The 18,818-nt window shown below is 35.0% G+C and overlaps 10 protein-coding genes across 10 annotated transcripts; 6 read left to right on the plus strand and 4 right to left on the minus strand.

Moving 5' to 3' along the window:
- Nucleotides 1-1,304: 1,304 nt before the first annotated feature.
- Nucleotides 1,305-1,487, minus strand: CUP2 (Cup2p; the record flags this gene model as incomplete). Its single annotated transcript, XM_019181774.1, has 1 exon — nt 1,305-1,487. A coding segment is annotated over one exon (183 nt), but the record flags the coding sequence as incomplete, so codon positions are not given.
- Nucleotides 1,488-2,822: 1,335 nt separating this feature from the next.
- Nucleotides 2,823-3,725, minus strand: WICANDRAFT_84214 (phosphatidylinositol-specific phospholipase C; the record flags this gene model as incomplete). The annotated part of the gene is made up of 1 exon (XM_019185668.1): nt 2,823-3,725. One exon carries the CDS (start codon nt 3,723-3,725, stop codon nt 2,823-2,825), a length of 903 nt encoding a protein of 300 aa, XP_019039539.1.
- A 577-nt stretch (nt 3,726-4,302) lies between these two features.
- Nucleotides 4,303-4,887, plus strand: WICANDRAFT_78937 (uncharacterized protein; the record flags this gene model as incomplete). Its single annotated transcript, XM_019184808.1, has 1 exon — nt 4,303-4,887. The coding sequence occupies one exon, from the start codon at nt 4,303-4,305 to the stop codon at nt 4,885-4,887; it is 585 nt and encodes a 194-aa protein (XP_019039540.1).
- Nucleotides 4,888-5,798: 911 nt separating this feature from the next.
- WICANDRAFT_30381 (allantoate permease family MFS transporter) lies at nt 5,799-7,247 on the plus strand (the record flags this gene model as incomplete). Its single annotated transcript, XM_019181729.1, has 1 exon — nt 5,799-7,247. One exon carries the CDS (start codon nt 5,799-5,801, stop codon nt 7,245-7,247), a length of 1,449 nt encoding a protein of 482 aa, XP_019039541.1.
- A 595-nt stretch (nt 7,248-7,842) lies between these two features.
- On the plus strand, nt 7,843-8,640 carry SDH2 (succinate dehydrogenase iron-sulfur protein subunit SDH2; the record flags this gene model as incomplete). Its single annotated transcript, XM_019185669.1, has 1 exon — nt 7,843-8,640. The coding sequence occupies one exon, from the start codon at nt 7,843-7,845 to the stop codon at nt 8,638-8,640; it is 798 nt and encodes a 265-aa protein (XP_019039542.1).
- Nucleotides 8,641-9,024: 384 nt separating this feature from the next.
- Nucleotides 9,025-9,513, plus strand: ATG10 (E2-like conjugating enzyme; the record flags this gene model as incomplete). The annotated part of the gene is made up of 1 exon (XM_019184809.1): nt 9,025-9,513. One exon carries the CDS (start codon nt 9,025-9,027, stop codon nt 9,511-9,513), a length of 489 nt encoding a protein of 162 aa, XP_019039543.1.
- A 220-nt stretch (nt 9,514-9,733) lies between these two features.
- GOS1 (Gos1p) lies at nt 9,734-10,450 on the plus strand (the record flags this gene model as incomplete). Its single annotated transcript, XM_019183457.1, has 2 exons — nt 9,734-9,892; nt 9,953-10,450. 2 exons carry the CDS (start codon nt 9,734-9,736, stop codon nt 10,448-10,450), a joined length of 657 nt encoding a protein of 218 aa, XP_019039544.1.
- An 814-nt stretch (nt 10,451-11,264) lies between these two features.
- Nucleotides 11,265-12,173, minus strand: FPS1 (Fps1p; the record flags this gene model as incomplete). Its single annotated transcript, XM_019181811.1, has 1 exon — nt 11,265-12,173. A coding segment is annotated over one exon (909 nt), but the record flags the coding sequence as incomplete, so codon positions are not given.
- A 2,764-nt stretch (nt 12,174-14,937) lies between these two features.
- On the minus strand, nt 14,938-15,099 carry WICANDRAFT_84219 (uncharacterized protein; the record flags this gene model as incomplete). The annotated part of the gene is made up of 1 exon (XM_019185670.1): nt 14,938-15,099. One exon carries the CDS (start codon nt 15,097-15,099, stop codon nt 14,938-14,940), a length of 162 nt encoding a protein of 53 aa, XP_019039546.1.
- Nucleotides 15,100-16,565: 1,466 nt separating this feature from the next.
- On the plus strand, nt 16,566-18,633 carry GUT1 (glycerol kinase; the record flags this gene model as incomplete). The annotated part of the gene is made up of 2 exons (XM_019185671.1): nt 16,566-18,381; nt 18,623-18,633. The coding sequence occupies 2 exons, from the start codon at nt 16,566-16,568 to the stop codon at nt 18,631-18,633; spliced, it is 1,827 nt and encodes a 608-aa protein (XP_019039547.1).
- Nucleotides 18,634-18,818: the final 185 nt, after the last annotated feature.

Below are 18,818 nucleotides of genomic sequence, written 5' to 3' on the forward strand. Positions count from 1 at the left end.
GTTTTAGAACTTGCATTTATTAAATTTGAATGAATTTGAGGAACTGTAGATTGGTGGTCCTGGAATTTGTTACTATAATTTGCAGAATTTGAACTTTGTAAAGAATCAATACTTGGTGTGAATCTGTGTCCATTTGATTGATGTTGTTGATTGTTGTTACTATTATTACTATTATTGCTGTTGTGATGACTGTTTGCAAAATAGCCTTGTTCATTCTTAAAATCTGTGGGTATATCCAAAAAACTTGGTGTTAATGATAAAACTTCAACACTCTGTACACTTGCAGCATCATCATTGTTATTAGAGTTGTTGTTGTTATTGCTGTTGTTTTGTGTTCCAACGGTTTGATAATTCTGCTGTTGTGGATTGTTGTTGTTATTTGGAAATGTAAATTTTTGACTTGAAGGCTTATGAATCATACTATCATAATGATGATAATTCCCACTAGTTAATGAATCTGAACTTCCATTTATTTTGGACATTTGAGAGAGTTGTATATTACTTTCAACACTTGATAATGACATCATTGAATCATTTCTTGGAAATGGAGTATTTGAAATTTTTGATTCTGGGGAACCAATTTGATTCATATTGTTATTACCTCCATTATTGCTATTGTTTGATAAAGTTGAAAACAATCCACCATTCTGGTTGTTTGAAGCATCAGATGGTGAACGAATATTATTATGTACCATACTATCCGAGTTTGTTGAATTACTTGTGGGACTAAACATTCTAGTGGACTCTTTTTGTTGTTGTTGTTGTTGATGTTGTTGTAATTGTTCATTATTTGGGTTTTCATGGAAATATGGATTAACCGAAGTCATATTACTATTTGCAAACAAATCCAATAAACCATGACCTGGTTCAAAAGGTAGTGGTATATCCTGAAAGAAGACATCAGGAATTTTATCATTAACATTTCCAATTCCATTTGAAGTATTTGGGATATACTCATTTATTGGGACTGAAACTTCACCAACTCTTGTTCTTGTTGATTGACCAGCAGGTCTAGCATTAGCCAAAGGATCCATTCCAATTTGTCTAACTTTGCCATTTGATTGCTGTTGTTGTTGTGGAGTTAATGAAATGGATGAATTTGTCCAGCTAAATGATGAAGATGAAGGTAAATTCACTGATGATGAAGACTCTGGTTGAGGTGAAGTGATATCAGAAGTTGACAATCTTGATAAACTTGGTTTTGAATCATTTCGTTTTCTTCTACCATGACAAGTACAAGGTTCACCAGTCTTACAGGTACATTTGACAACCGCATTCACTGGTTTCTTATTTTTACCACAAGTACATGCACCTGAAGGATGTGAGTTTTTGTTCTTTCTCAATTCTTTGCAATGTTTACATTGTGATGAAGGACGTCCCTTTGGCTTAATCATCATTAAAGGTTGATCTGTATGGTTACATGTTGTGACTCTGTGACCTCTTATACAACGCTCACAAGCGTATTTGACACCTCCGATGAGTACCATGATTTGATGTGTAGTTGATTAATTATTAATGTTGTTATTATTCTGGGTGAATATGGATTTTTTTTTATTATGGAATTGTAGTCTCGTTCCTCTTGTTTCTCGCTTATTCTTTCTTTTCTGAATAAAGAGTTCTCTTCTTCTAGTTTGTGGTTGATGATGTTTCTTATAGGGCTAAAAGGGCATAATATTGCTCTTTTGGTACTTGATCTTTGAATTTGAACTAGGATTTGTAATCTAGGGTATATAGTTCTTTGTTGTTGGTTGTGGTGTGGGATGGCTGCAAAATAGGAACTGTCTTGATCAGGAATGGATTCTGTTTATAGCGTGCAACCACCTGGATTACGGGATATTTAATGGTCTCAAATAGCTCTGAGTGCTCTTGAATAGTAGCCGCTGGGTTGTGGGATAGCCAAAGGATGGGTTTGTTGGGATAGAGGAAAGGTTACAATTTGTTCTGGAGGTTGTTTTTTTCTCTTTTTTGAATATTTTTGGTTCTAAAAATCAGTCAGGCGAATTCAAGAAAAAAAGTGCACCCAACGAAAACTTGGGCTCTGGCTGGACAATGGACATTCGCGGATTCCCTTGGGAAGAAAGAGTCCTAGCTGGTTTAATTTATAAGAGCTGTTCATTATTATTTGCATCTGGGTATCAAGGATTACACGTTGATAGGGTGTCGATGTCGTGATGTTGGTTGTAAAGTGGTTGTACAAACTCCTTCCTAAAACCACTAATCACAGCTTGCTCCTAGTTTGTGTTGTAGCCTCGTCGAGTGCTAGGCTGAACACCAGCTTTCAGCCCCTCAACTGGTCAAAGACCTAAAATTGATTACGATACCCACTAGAACAAACTAGTGCCTCCATCTCGAAACCTAATCCAGAAACCATGTTTTCCTGTACTACTTATGGCACCATCTGCATAGTGTGCTCCCGATTCCTCACTTTCGGTATCCACAATCACCCATTGTATTGATCATGCTCTTCATCCTCATTTCTACATCCTATTGTTTTCATCGTGATCAAGGTTTCAACATCATCCCGTGTTCTCCATAAATTATGGATGTGCATAAACCCTTGAAAACTCGAAAACATCAAGAAATTTCTACATCCAAGCTTTGCTATGAGATGATCGTCCACAAAAGGATAGATGGATGTGATAGCCATACTATTATAGCACAATAGCATCACACAACGACGTTCTTCTGTAACTTGCTTTTCAAAATATAGATACGCTTCTATCGGTGAACTATTGTGTCAAACCCCTACAAATGCAGTATTGTACCTGAAAACAATACATTCAAAACTAAACTGTCTTTAAAGCTGACTAAACAGAATCTATTCAAAAGTTCTTATCAATCAATTGTTTAACTAATTTCCAATCTTCACTTTCTGAATAATCTAAAACAATGATACCACTACCTCTACCAAATGATTCTGCAATATTATTTTGATTCAAACCTTCAGCAATCTTTGATGGCCAACAATTTGGATCAAAGAAATTTGAACCTGAACAGAAATTGATAAACAATTTAGGATCATTTGAATTGGTTGAATTATAATCACTTGCAGTTTTAGATAAATCTTTAATATATTGAGCTTTTTTAGAAATATCATCAGCTGAGGAAATTTCACACCAATCTTGAACTTGGAAAGAACCACGATCATCATTTGTACAATTATATGACCACCATGCTGCATCAATACCAAATTCTCTTTTACGGTCTTCATTCTTAACACCAAATCTTCTAAATATAATGGCTTTACCTCTAGCTTCACCAACTCTTGGAATATTTGTGTTTAAATACCAACGATCTTTATTTGGATTAATATATTTATCCCAAATCAAATTACCAAATTCATCATTGTCATTATCCCAAGTCCCATTACCTTCTTGTTTAATACTAACCAAAACACTTTCTGAACGATGTTCTTCCAAGAATTTATAGACATCATTTAAAACATCCTTTAAATAAACATTACCCAATAATTTAACTGGGAATTTACCATGAATGATAACTAAATCTTTTTGATCATTTTCATCACTTTTCAAAACATTTTTAGAAACTCTTAAATCTAAAAATCTAACACCATGTTCCAGTTGTTTTAAAACTGATTCACCTTGACATTGAACAGATGGTAAAGCTGTATGACTAGCTGCTGAATTATGAGTACCTGGAATTGCTAAAGATGATAACAAAACATCATCCCTTTGTTCTTTTAACCATTCAGTGTAATTGACCATTGTGTAGTGTGTTGTATGTGATACTATTCAATTGAGTTGTAACTACGGGTATAAAACAAGTTTGGAAGGAAAACATTGAAATTACCATGTTTTTTTATATCTTGAGCAACGCAATTGTGAAATTGGCTCGTTCCAGGTTTTACTTTTTTGACACCAATTTTTGAGAATTCGCGGGTTTCTTTGCCCACAGCCAAATAAAAAACTTGGAGGCTGGGGGTCTTTCCACACAAGGGAAAATGCTAGAGACTTGGAGGGAACAAATTGAGATATGTACATCAAATGAAAATTGATTGTTCAATTGCAATTTAACTTTGAAATTTTAGAAAGTTTGTTTGTGGTTCTCATACACCATTTAAGGTTTTTGATTGTGCATGAATCAAGTTTCGAGGGTGAAGTCACGCTTATTCAGTGGTCGAGATACCTGTTTGGGAATAAAATCACAGTAAGATTTGGCAGACTTAAAAATTAAATCTAAAAGATCAAAAGTTTTATTGTTGTTGACCAACATCTACCTATCACCAAAGGTTTCATTATCTTGGTGCAAATGACCTTATAGGAAATATCGCAGCCCCCTATCATGTCGGGAGCAAACGTTGACCCAAATAGAGTCGAAAAGACTATCAAAAATGAAGTTGAAGAAAAATTTGAAGATACTCATCCTTCCAATGAAGACCCCGAACAATCAATAAAGAAGGAAGAAGGAGAAGTTTACATTTTAGGTCATGAAATTGATTATCCTGGATTTGATAGGAATGAGCAAATCACATTGGAGTTACTAGCAGACACAATCAACGATACTATTAAATACCAAATCGAAGACACTACTAGAAACCTTGAAGATAATGGACTAGATAATGATTTAAGAAGGGATGCGTATATCAGAAGAATAAAAGCACTAGAAGCAATCAAGATTAAAGTTCTTTCAAATCCTCATACTTTATCATATACCGTTGATATAAATGAACCAATAAATTCAGAAGCTTATCAAACTACTATGAAATCTATTGAAGGTGACATTGATGAATTTTTATTGAAAACTAGCTTTCGTGCTTCAAAAAGTACAATGTTTAGTGTGTTCGGTGGTCCAGGTTACGAAGAACTACGTAACTATGAATTAATGAATTCAATAGAGACGTACCGTGGCTTGTCTTGGAACACATGAACACCGTAAAAAATTTGAAGTTGATTAATAGTGCCTAATAATATCAGAACTCATGACAATTATTTTAATACAACTAGTGGTTAATCATAGGCCTAATATGGTTTAATTGATTTCAACGTCTTGAGATTCCGTGTAGAATATGGATTAATCTAAATAACATTTCGACAAGATGATAGACACTGTCTTCAGTAAAATTCAAAGAAACTGATATATGTATATTCATGGTCTTCCACAGGTAGCAGACGCCGCCTTTTCTACTCGAACGAGATCCGCATATTAGATCACAATTTCAAACTAAAAAACTAGATCATCACTTAATACTTCATGAGTCTTTCACCGTAAATATGTGAGATGAATCCATCATTTGTCTCTAGTGAAACCTTATAAGCTGCCATCAGGAAAACGTTGATGTGCACTTGGGATGACTGCAAGATAGAAGTTTGCTCGGTCATATTTGTGGGCTTGAAGCCTGCAATCTATAATCTTGAAAGTTAGTCACAGATCTCCAAAGACGTAGCCAATAGAACAAAACAATAGGATAAGCTCATCACGCACAGATCCAAAGTAGGTAATCTCCTACAGTTTTCTCACGTAAAAAATCTCCTCTCAACTTTTCGAGACCTCCCCCAGTGAGATTTCGCCAGCGCAGTATTTTTCAACTGGGGGAACTTTAACTCATCAAAAATGTTTTCGAGTCTTGACTATGTTGAACACTGTATCAAAGTCACAGAACGCTCTGTTTGTTTTTTCGGGTCATGATTATGAGGTGATAAAACAGTTGATTAGATTGAGAAATTAAGATCTCCCCCAGTGGAAGCTCAACTTGTATTTAAGCCAGTGGTATTATCCTAAAGAAACACATAAAGCTCAAGTGATAATTAAAGATGAGTGAACCAACCAAAGATATCAATATGACTGAGGTCAAGTCTGCATCTGAAAATAGTTTTGTTAATGGTAATGTCAAGGAATTAGGTGAATTTGATGATCTTTCGATAGACCCTGTCAAAGAGGCTAAATTAGTTCGAAAGCTAGATCGTTTTATTTTACCAATGTTTTGTGTTATTTATTTCTTGTCATTTTTGGATAGGTCCAATATCGGTAATGCTAAAATTGTTGGATTAGATGATCAATTAGGTTTAACTCAATCACAATATTCCACTGCTGTTTCGGTTTTCTATGCAACTTATATTTGTGTTGAGATTCCCGGTGTGCTTTTAGTCAAAAGATTAGGCCCTCATAGATTTATCACAATTGCGTTAGTCTGTTGGAGTTTAGTTACTATTTTCACCTGTTTTGTTAGAAGCTATGGTACGTTGGTTTTAACTCGTTTATTGCTTGGTTTATTCGAAGGAAGTGTTTTCCCATCGCAAAGTTTATACATTACAATGACTTATAAACGTCAAGAACAAGCTAAAAGATTAGGTTGGTTATATGTTTGTTCTTGTGCTTCTGGTGCATTTGGGGGGTTGATTGCCACTGGTATCACCAAGATTAAACCAAGAGGTGATTTCTTGAGTTGGAGTTGGTTATACGTTATTGAAGGTTGTATTTCATTATGTGCAGGGGTTTGGGTTTGGTTTGGTTTACCAGATGATCCAACAAAGGCTAAATTTTTAACTGAAGAAGAGAAACACATGATGAGTATAAGAGCTGAACAACAAAGACGTTATATGGGGAACCAAAAATTTGATAAGAAAGAAGTGATCAAAGCTTTTATTGATCCAAAAGTTGCCATTAGTTGCTTGATGCAATTTTCTGTTGATTTAGTCTTGTATGGATTCTCCACATTCTTACCATCAATTTTGAAATTACAATTAGGCTATGATACAATGGCTGCTCAATATTTATCAGTTCCTGTTTATGCTGTTGCTGCGATCTCTGTCGGTTCTGTTTCATTTATAAGTGATCGTTATAATATCAAATGGCCATTAATCTTAGGATTAAACACACTGGGTATGATTGGATACATTATTTTATTAACTTCGAAGAAAGGTGGTGTTAATTATTTTGCCACTTATTTGATTGCGTTCCCATTATATGGATCAGTTGGTTTGAGTATTACATGGTTGAATAATAATATGGCTCCTCATTATCGTCGAGCTACAGCTCTTGGATGTAATCAAACAATAGGGAACTTGGCTGGTGTTGTTGCAGGTCAAATCTACCGGAAGTCTCCTTATAAATTGGGAAACTCATTTTCATTAGGATGTTCAGTTATGGGGATGATTTGTAGTGTTGTTATGGTTAAATATTTGCATTATGAAAATTCCTCAAAGCAAAAGATCATGGATGGTGATAAAGTTGATAAGAAAGTTGAAAGAACAGGTTCAGATGCTTTAGATTTCAAGTATGTTTATTAATATTAATTTGACACAAAATATAGTTTGAGATGGGTATAACTGATTATGTAGTCCTGAACTCAAAGGTTACTTGTCCACACCATCAAGTGGTGTACCACCATTGTTCATTCCCAAAGAACCACCATGCCACCTCTTGGACAAGGACATCTCGTATAACGAGATGAGCAACAACACACTTCGAGAACAATGTAGCTTTCTTCTTCGATAGTGAACCATCACTTGATCAACAGACTATAGATATTGACACATTACTATATAGCCACCCATGCACTTCTAACCATTTCCACTTTAAGCTAACTTCCTCTTTGGGAGCCACCCGAGAGCTCCTGTCCTTCCGGGGCTCCCTGCGAATGACCTATTAGCCAATCACGGCGCTGGAAATTCTCAGATGCTGACATGCCCGGAGGTTCTGTGTGTTGGGCCTACCGGGAATCACCAGAACGGGACCGATGACCTTTTGGCCGCCTATGGATTTGTATGTAACAGAGAGTTGTGTTGATGAATGAAAAACTCGATCATACACATATTTTCTTCATCTTATTGTATCTTTTTCCTACGTATTCCCCTTAAATATTCTAAACACATTATACACAAAATGAACACATTGAGAAGATCAGTGCTTTCACTTCCAAGATCATGGACTGCTGCCACTAGAGGTTTAGCCACAACTACAGAAAAACCAGCTTTGTTGAAGAGTTTTAAAATTTATAGATGGTCTCCAGATAAACCACAAGAAAAACCAACATTACAAGAATATCAAGTTGATTTAAACGATTGTGGTCCTATGATTTTAGATGCTTTAATCAAGATCAAAAATGAACAAGATGCTACTTTAACTTTCAGAAGATCATGCAGAGAAGGTATTTGTGGGTCATGTGCTATGAACATTGGTGGTAGAAATACTTTAGCATGTTTATGTAGAATTGATAGAGATGTTAAAAAGGAAACCAAAATCTATCCATTACCTCATATGTTTGTTGTTAGAGATTTAGTTCCAGATTTAACTCATTTCTATAAACAATATAAATCAATTCAACCATATTTACAAAGAGATTCACTTCCAGAAGATGGTAAAGAAAATTTGCAAAGTATTGAAGATAGAAAGAAATTGGATGGTTTATATGAATGTATTTTATGTGCTTGTTGTTCAACTTCTTGTCCTTCATACTGGTGGAATCAACAAGAATATTTAGGTCCTGCTGTTTTAATGCAAGCTTATAGATGGTTGATTGATTCAAGAGATCAAGCTAGTAAAGTTAGAAGAGAAATGTTGGAAAACTCAATGTCCATGTACAGATGTCATACCATTATGAACTGTACAAGAACATGTCCAAAAGGTTTGAATCCAGGTAGAGCTATTGCTGAAGTTAAAAAATCTTTAGCTTTTGCTTAAATTCGAAGTTGAAGAAAATTTATAACGGGTTGTTGCATTTTTAATATCATTTTATTTTTATATTTATCTTGAGTGGGAGATTGAAAGATTGAAAAAGAAAAGGTTGAGCCTTTTGAACATACTATTTATACTATAATACTATTCTTATGAAGGCTTTAAAGCTCAAAGGAACAAATATAAGAAGACAAGATTGAACATATCAATATTGTATAGGGAAAAAAGAAAACAAATATGAAAAAAAAATTAAGAAATTAAGAGATGTGTAGTTTCGTATTGATCATTTTAATTGTTGCGCTGTGCCAATTAATTTCTGACAATTTTGAAAGGTTCTTTAAATTCAAACCAAACTAGTTCAGAAACTAAGAGCCAAAATAAAGGTCAAACATGATCAGTGAAGCCCAATATAATGAACAATTACCTAGACTATTGAGTCGCATGGCGAAACTGTCAGCTATCAAATCAATCCAACAATCAACAACATCCTTTTCAAGCAAAGATCTAATCAAGGGAACTTCATCACCATCAAACGTTAATACACCAGGTCATATCCAATTCATGATCCGTTACAACAACAATTATGCATTGCCAATCCTCTACTTCAAATACTTTAAGCCACAATACATTATCCAAGATGATATGGAGATTGAAACATCAACATCAATCAACAAACTTGAAGAAATCCAGTCTTTTTTACAAATACCTTCGGAATTTCCAATAAGTTTAGGACAATGTGAAGATGAGACTTGGTGGTTTATACATCCTTGTAATACTAGTGATTTCCTACAAAATAGTGAAGAACAAGATTATTTGAACAATTGGTTTAGTGTTTATGGTGGGATACTGTTTAATGTTAAAGTTGATGAGTTTTATTGAGTTAGGCTGGGTGCGTGCTGGAATTTACGTGAAGGTGAGCTCTGCTAGGCTCGGAACAATTGAGAATCTAGGCAGAGTGGGCTCAACATCCCTGTGTATATCTGAGAACACAGTGATCTAAAAAGTTTAGGAGATAGGAATGCTTTGATCAAAAACAAACACAAGAGAACAATTGAACATTGTGACACAATTGATCAGAGTTGAAACAAACAAGGGTACAATGTCTTCATTTTCATCAATAAGATCACAGGCTGTTTCATTAGAAAATCAAACAAGCGCGCTCTTGTCTAGATATTCAAGTTTTGCTGTTTCATCAACAAGTAGTCCAACAGCCGAAGAGACCAAATTGGAAAAACAGATTGAAACGATATTGCATAAGGTGAGTTTGAATTAACATTGACATCGTAAAACAGTCATTTGCTAACAACCGTTAATCTAGAGAGATGAAATCCTAAACAACTTGACTAGAATCACGGAATCAGATTCTTCAATATCAACGGTTAAATTACAACAATTATCAAGACATAAAGAGATTCTACAAGAAAATTGGAAAAACTTTGGACAAATAAGAAGTTCAATATTACAAGAGCGTAATAAATTAAATTTATTATTCAATGTCAAATCAGATATCGAACAACATCAAAAAACAAATCAAATTGAAAATGAATTGGATTATATTCAAGATGAAAGTGTTCGTGCAAATAGATTGAATAATTTCGCAGACACTTTAATAAGTAGGGCTTATGAAACAAGAGAAAACTTGTTGAGCTCAAACTCTGTTATAAATAATGCATCAAGTAGAATTGGGAATAGTATGAGTTCAATTCCAGGTTTAAATGTTGTCATTTCCAAGATTAATACAAGAAGAAAAAGAGATGCTTTGATTTTATCTACATTGATTAGTGCTTGTATATTGATTTTATTCTTTACAAGGTGAAGAGATGATGAAAGGATTTTAATGAATGATACATTTAATAGCATTGGTCAAGATTGTAAGAGTCATAAAAAGGTGTTAAGCCTTCTTTGCATAATGCCTTTCAATATTTTTCACATCTAAACATGAATAAACCATCCAATAGTATCACCATCCTTTTCCTGTTCCGTTTACAAATTTTCTCATTGAAGCTGTCGTTCCATTTCTTCAGCCGTTTTATTCTTTGTTCCTTCTCACCATACAGTTCAATTTTCCACTTCCACGGATCAATTAAAAGTCACTCATTTGCTGAAGGGCATTGAGCTTCAACGGCCCAATCGAGTATTCGTAGCCTTTCTCCTACTTCAGTCCGCCTAGATCTAAATTCGCTTATAAACTGATTGTTTTCTTCAAGTTTGTCTAGCTGTTTTTCTGGGGTGCGCTAAGCTTGAGATTTGGAGTAAAAAAATAAAAATGGCCCAGATCTTTGAAGGATTAGAAATTATTAGGTCTTTCAAGTTTTCATCATGAGTCATGGAGATTTGTATAAAAAGAGTTGGATTTGACTGAATATCAGTTCATTATGATTAGGTTAAACTACGTTGTGCAAGACCAGCGCTTCAAACAAAGGAAGAATTAGAAAAAAACTCTCAACTACAAAACAATCAACCTATAAAGAAATAATCTTATTGAATTAATATGTCTAATCATGATTTCGTGAAAACGTATAATTTTGTTGTTGTTGATGATTTTTGTTCAGATGTTGATATTAGGTTTGATTAATGGTTATTATAATATGAATATCTAATAAAAGGGTTAATGTTGTTTTTGAATAAATCTAAGCCATTTCATGAGCACCATTTTGTTTTGCTTGACGTTCCACATCAAAATCTGGCTTCATATCCTTCATTCTAAATGATCTAATATGGGCAGATCTTTCATGTAAACCAAAATCAGATTGATTTAATGGAGAATCATGACCTTGATAAATGAAGACATCATAAATGAATGCACCAAGTAAACACCCAATTAATGGAATAACTAATGGGACCCAGAAATAATAATTACCATAAGTGAACAATTCAGCACCATATCCACCAACAGAAGCAGCAGCTAATCTTGGGGCAAAATCTCTTGCTAAATTAATAGCATAACCGGTTTGGTAACCGAATGAAGAACCAATTCCATAAATCAAAAGGAATAAACCAAACGGAAATGAGTTACCTAATGGATTATTATAAGGATCAGTCATTGCAAAAATACCCATTTGTAATAATGCAGAGGAAACCAATTCAGATGCAACTTGACCTCTTGTATTCAAGAAATCTTGAGAAAAAGTACAGAAAACACCAGCACTTGCATGATCACCAGTAACTGTTCTAATATGTCTTCCACCTTCAAAATTATCAAAACTTTGAATATAAGTTCCATAAACTAACAAGGCACCAATATAACCACCTAAAACTTGACCAAGTACATAACCTGGTAATTTCCTCCATGGGAATTTTCTGAAAACAGCAGCAGATAAAGTGACACCAGGGTTTAAATGAGCACCAGAAATACCAGCAGACATTGTATAACCCAAAAACACAGCAGTGGCCCAAGAGAATGCAATAGTGGTATAATTACCAGATTCACCTTTTGATAATTTTGTTTGAGCAACAACACCATCACCAAACATCACTAAAACCATTGTTCCAATAAATTCAGCAAATGGTTCTCTAAAAGCATGTCTTATATGTTGCCATCTTGTATATAGATGAGGTTCTTGTCTTGATACATTTGTTGCTGCACGTTCTAATCCAGAAGTTGGAGCTATGTTATTTGGGTTAGTTAAATATTCTTGTTCTCTATTTTGAGATGATGATGATTCATAAGCTGTTGATGACCCTGGTATGGGTATTGTACCATCATGATTATAATTTTGATTGAATAAATTGTGCTCATCATAAACTGTATGATAATTTGGTTGATTATATGTTGCTATAGAAAGTTAGTCTCCATATTTAAAACCAAGTGGTTGAATATTAAAAGGAAAACATAATGTTCCAAAATGAAAGAAGAAGGGGGTATATGATGAAAATAACTCACTTGATTGAAAATAGGAAACAACAACTCTATTGAATCATAAAGATCTCAAAACAAAAGTTTTCCTTTCTATATAAAAGAAGTTCACTTACCAACTGGTCTTCCTGGAAGGTTTTCCTCCAAGAACTCAGAAGTTATATCATCTGAATGGAAAATTTCAGGTTTACTTCCAACAGACATTTGATCTTGTTGATGTGAGATATGATGTGTAATCAGTTGATGATCTTGAAGATTAACTGAGCAAATGTGTTTTTTTTTTCTCAAGGGTTTGTGAGATTATTTATACTGAAACTTGAGATGAATGATTGAAATGAATAATGATTATGTACCGAAATTAACAAGTCATCTTCTTTTTCTAAAAAGAAATCAAATTGTAAACTGTTTGCGTTGTTTTTAAGTACCCATTTTTTTTTTGCTTCCAACAACATCACCAGCGTGCTTGTAAAAAAAAATTTGTCTCTTGATGGCACCTTTTTGTTCATAACTCAATTCCCAAAATTTTGTCTTGTGCTAAAAAACATTTCGGACACACCGCATATGCGAGCTCGCGGGGTGTTGCGTTTGTCCACGTAACGGTTATTTGGGATTGGGCGGTAGGCTATTTACGAGACGACGATCAAAGACGTATGAGTCTGGGGAATTTGTGCGAGGGAAGACAAAGTGTTATTGATCGAACGATTCATTATAACAACACCTTTACAAAGAATGGAATATTGTGTATAAGGATTAGTTAAGATGTGGTTGGGGATGTTGCTAGGCTCCTTCGGATATTCATGAGATTGTTCCTGTCGTATTCAAGAGTATTTGTTCTCGGATTCCTTAAATTTGTTCTCCATGTTTTCCAGCTCACATCCAAGAAGTTTTGATATCTCAACTGTCAATCCCTTAAAATTTTCCTCATATGTAAACTCATTTGTCTCGATAAAGTAGTCATCTATAGATTTGCTGTATGTATCATTCTGGGGGAATTTCAATCGTTTGATTCGATACAGATGCGCTGTGCACACATGGGAATATCGTCTTATTCAACACAATCTACGGCATCTATGAGAAGACCAGAACGGACTTGATTAAAAGATCGGTGATTATTTAATCATTTGTTCTCTTTAAACACAAACCAACCAATTGTTTAACCTCTCCTCTATGGTCATTTAAGTTAACCTTCTATTGTTCTCATAGGCTTGTACAAACGCCTGAGTTGAACAAATTCCTTCTAAATCCTTCAAGTTACAAAGCGGTGTGCAAATTACACTTTGAGAGACCCCTTGGACGTAATCATTTGAATCCCAGAACTTTCTTGGCCTGGAAATATGTGTAAAAAATATATAGCCTACTTTTGGTATATTTAACCCACAATTTGTTAATGGACTTCCAAGCCCATGATGAAAGTTGTTGATGATGGTGTTAATATTGTCTTGGATCCTCCAACATCAACACCAAGGATGATTGTATCCACTTCTATGATCAACTGTAAAGGGTATTGAAAAGATTCTAGCTGATAAAATGGTTGGGTTTTAGGTTCAATTTCAAGACAAATTGGACAATGTACGCCTAATTTGCGGATCAAACTTTTGGAAAAAACGAGGGAACAACATGAAACCAACAAAGCGTACCGTCAAAGCCTTGAAACAAACAATTGTCTTGTGAAAAAGGGGGGGCTATTGTAGTCTATGTCATGGTGCTGGTTTAGGTTTGTTTGTAGCTCCTTGTTAAACCTTGAGCAGAGATTCTTAAAAACTTTGAGATCTATGGGATCACTTTAGGAACTTGAGCCTCGGAGTCTTTGATTCATATCCTTATGAATATTAATTGTTATTACCGATTCATGGCTAGCTATAATTGTAGCAGTTTCATAATAATAATACAACTCCTAATAATAATATGGATTGTGCCGCCTTGGAAGTTGGAACTTGGGTGTACACAATTGGGAAGGCTCTTTTTTAACGCTGCCGCTTTGGGTTTAGCCTTTAACCCCATAGACTAAAATGTTGATGTCTTGAAAATACTTTGAAAATAATACAGTCTGAAGCGTGTACCTTGAATCAAAACTTGGGGTTGGGGGTGAAAATTTGTTCGACGCGGTTAATAATTGTGACTCTGTGATTAATCCTCCTTGGTGAACATATTTCCATGATCCTCGAGGGACTTGGGTATCAATTATACCTTGAATGAAGTAATATGTAGCAATATAACGAAGACACTTCATGAGTAATGAATATAATCTTTGATATTGTCCAGGATTTTACCCAAGTAGTCATCTTTTAAGAAATTCCCCACGATCTTACAGATTCATGTAAACCATCTTAAAATCAATTGAATCATCAAGGTAGTCATTTGAACGTCAAAATACTTTAACATAGAGTCTGTCCAACAAAACTTCAATAATATTTTAAACGCGTCAACAACATATGGATATGATCAGTTCATAATTTCTCATCCTGGTTCCGTAAATGAATGTGTACAGTAACCATTAGCCCAGGATATAATTGTACCCCATGAATTCCAACCAATTTCTTGTTGAATTGTTGATATCTATTGGTCTTGTCCAAATTGTCCAATAAAAATGTATGAAGGTGAAGCAGCATTTTTCTTCCAAATTGGAAATGTTAACCTATCGTATCGCACCCCTTTGGAAAATTGAAACGGTTTTTTCTTCACTTTCATCAACTGTAGAAATAACCACTAATTCTTTGGAGTGCATTTGTCGATTCGACTGTGGTTTTGTTGTACTTTTTTTGCCTTGGGGGAAGAATTCCAAAAAATTTTACTGCAGCAGTTAAGCCTGATTGGACAACGAAAAAACCACCAAAAGAATTAACCGCAAAAGACAAAACAATAGATTTTAGCCTGGACAAAGGTTGATTGTTCCCCAAAGCAGTGTATGGGTGTACTAGTTATGGGTTATTTAGCCTAACCCAACTTATTGTCTCCGAGCCTGGACTTCAAAGAGGTTCTGGCCACCAGGGACAGGCAGGTATTTGTTCAGTCCTTGTTACAGATGCTTGGGATGATTAGCCTGAGAAGAATTTGACAAATGCTGTTGGAGTGGTCATTATTGATGAGTAGACAGCCTTGAGATCAAGAGGAGAGTGTTGGAGTAATCCTCATGGGATGTTGTTTGTAGATGTTCTTTTTGTCGACTATTTGGCCAGTTGATCAAGAAATTTGAAAATTACCTTGTCCGGTTTCTCTTGTTGTTGTTCCGAGGGAGGCAGATCATGTCTATGGGGGATGCATACAAAGAGGAAGTTGTAGAGAAGAATTCGAGATTGATCGAGATGGGAGTATTTGACTCTGTAGCGTAGTTATTTGAGAGTGATTCACTGGCAATACAGATGGTTATTGCTCCTATACTCCCTGATAGCTATCCCCCTGTGCTATTCATAGAACCTCTCTCTAGCAGTTGCTCAGTTTTTCCGAAGCGCTTTTGTGACTGTGAAATTGGAGGTGAATCAGAGATCTACGCTCCAAAGAGAAATTCACAAAGGGCTGGCATGTACTGCCCCATAGTGCTTTGCAGAGATAACCACCTTTTCCGGGGAGTGTGCTGCACAGCGAGTCCACGCTGCTGCTTCTCATTGGCCAGTGCTGGGCCTGTAGGCTATTGCTCGCGATGCCTGTACAATTGCTCACCCACTACAAGATAGCTATTCCCTTGACTATTGTATTGTGTGTATTAAAGTGTATTACCACCAGTATCTATTATAACCTCTCTACCCGTCACTTCATAATGCCCCTAATTCTTCTCTATTTGTCTCGACATTTAGCCCTTTAATACACCCTACAAACGTTCAACTTGCTGCTCACTGTACGCGCGCTACTTTTTTTTTCTTCTCACAAAAAAAAAGTTTGTTTTTTTCGATCATCAACGAAAATGCGGGTTCTCCATAAAAACGCATTCGCTCAAACCATGATCAATGATTTCCCAATTGTCAGATATTTTATCACAGAGTGTATAAATATAGCTCACAATCCCTCATTCTTTCCATCCTTTTCCCTTTCTTTTCAAACAGTATCAATAACAACTGACAAACACAAATCATAACCAATAATGACCGACAAATCTACTCAACTTATTGCTTCAATAGATATCGGTACAACTTCTTCAAGAGCAATCCTCTTCAATAGAAAAGGTGAAGAAGTTGCAAAGCATCAAATTGAATATTCAACTACTGCAAACACAACTGAAGATGGTAAAACTCATATCTATACCGCTGAAGGTATAACAATCACTGCTTCTGAAGATTTGGAAATTGAATCAAATGATAACTCAAATGCTGGTCCTACTCTTAGATTCCCAAACCCAGGTTGGGTTGAAGTTAAACCTGCTCATGTCTTGGCTAATGGTGTTCAATGTCTTGCTGCTTGTGTTGTCACTATGGAGAGATTAAACAAAGAGAGAGCAGAAAAGGGTGAAGCTCCATATAGAATTACAAATATTGGTATTGCAAACATGAGAGAAACTACTATTTTATGGTCAAAGAAGACTGGTAAATCTATCAACTATGGTATCGTGTGGAATGATACTAGAACTGCTGATATCGTTAACAAGATGAAGTCTACAGTGGATGCTGCACATTTGGAAAAATTGAGACAAAGATCTGGTTTACCAATCTCAACTTATTTCAGTGCTGCTAAAATTAGATGGTTATTGGATAATGATGATGAAATTAAAAAACTATATGATCAAGGTGATGATTTAATGTTTGGTACTATTGATACATGGTTAATTTATAACTTGACCAAGGAAAATTCATATGTTTCAGATGTTACAAATGCTTCAAGAACAATGTTTATGAATATTGAAACTTTTGAATATGATGATGAATTATTTAAATTGTGGGATATTTCCCCTAAAAAAATTTCATTCCCTAAAATTGTCTCCTCTTCAGAATTTTACGGTTCTTTCACCGTTCCAAACTTGGCTAAATTGGGGTATCCAGGCGCTTTAAGTGAAGTTGCAATTTCAAAATTAAAACATATTGAAAATGTTCCAATTTCTGGTTGTTTAGGTGATCAATCTGCTTCATTAGTTGGTCAATTGGCTTTAAGAAAAGGTGCTGCTAAATGTACTTATGGTACTGGTTGTTTTCTTTTATACAATACTGGTGAAAAACATTTAATTTCAAAACATGGTGCATTGACAACTGTTGGATTTTGGTTCCCATCTTTAACCAAGGATGAAAATTTCCCTCATTATGCCCTTGAAGGTTCCATTGCAGTTGCTGGTTCAGTTGTTCAATGGTTGAGAGATAATTTGAGATTGATTGCAAAAGCTCAAGATATTGGTCCTTTAGCCTCTTTGGTGCCAAATTCTGGTGGTGTTGTTTTCGTTCCTGCATTTTCTGGTTTATTTGCTCCTTATTGGGATCCTGAAGCTAGAGGTACTATTTTAGGTTTGACTCAATACACTTCAGCTTCTCATATTGCAAGAGCCGCTTTAGAAGGTGTTTGTTATCAAGCTAGAGCCATCTTGAAAGCTATGGCTTCAGATGCTGGTGCTGCTGAGGATTTCTTGGATCAATCTGTTGGTACTTATGAACATGCTCCTTTATCCTTATTGGCTGTTGATGGTGGTATGTCCAAATCTGATGAAGTTATGCAAATTCAAGCTGATATCTTGGGTCCTTGTGTTACTGTTAGAAGATCTCCAAATAGTGAAGCTACTGCATTGGGTGCTGCCATTGCTGCTGGTGTTTCAAACCCAGATCCAAATAAAAGATTATGGACAGATTTAACTGATGTCGTTGAAGCTATTGGTGGTGAATCTGATGAATCTTTTGAATCTAAGAGTGAAGATAAAGATAGAAGAACTCATTGGCAACTATGGGAAAGAGCTATTGAAAGAGCTAAAGGTTGGATTCCAGGTAATTAGGGTTTGTTCCTTTTGGTTTCTTGATTAATGATTGATGAGATTCTTTTTTTATTTTGCTTAATGTACACTAGCTGTTTGGTTTTTTTCATTAGAGTGTGATGTTTAATATGCCTATATGTTTTTTCATTTAGGAAAACAATATTTATTTACAAGGGGTTTTTGGTTTTTTGACTTTTTTAATAATAATATTCACCCATCATAAGTTCATTGAAAGTTATATCCATATTTAATAGAGGATTCATGATGGTTTTTTATGATCTGATGATCTTCAATATTCAAAACAATTTGATTTTAATTTTAATACAAAAAGATATTCATGAATACGATAATTGTAGCGCTAGCTCTCTTCCTATCGGTACAATGATCTTAAAGATTTGAGAACGAGGAAGTAAGATCTTGGCTAAATGTATGTAGCGTAAGCTATTTTGT

This window comes from Wickerhamomyces anomalus (assembly GCF_001661255.1).
Source record: "Wickerhamomyces anomalus NRRL Y-366-8 unplaced genomic scaffold WICANscaffold_3, whole genome shotgun sequence".
In the NCBI taxonomy this organism is placed as follows: Eukaryota; Fungi; Ascomycota; class Saccharomycetes; order Phaffomycetales; family Wickerhamomycetaceae; genus Hansenula; species Hansenula anomala.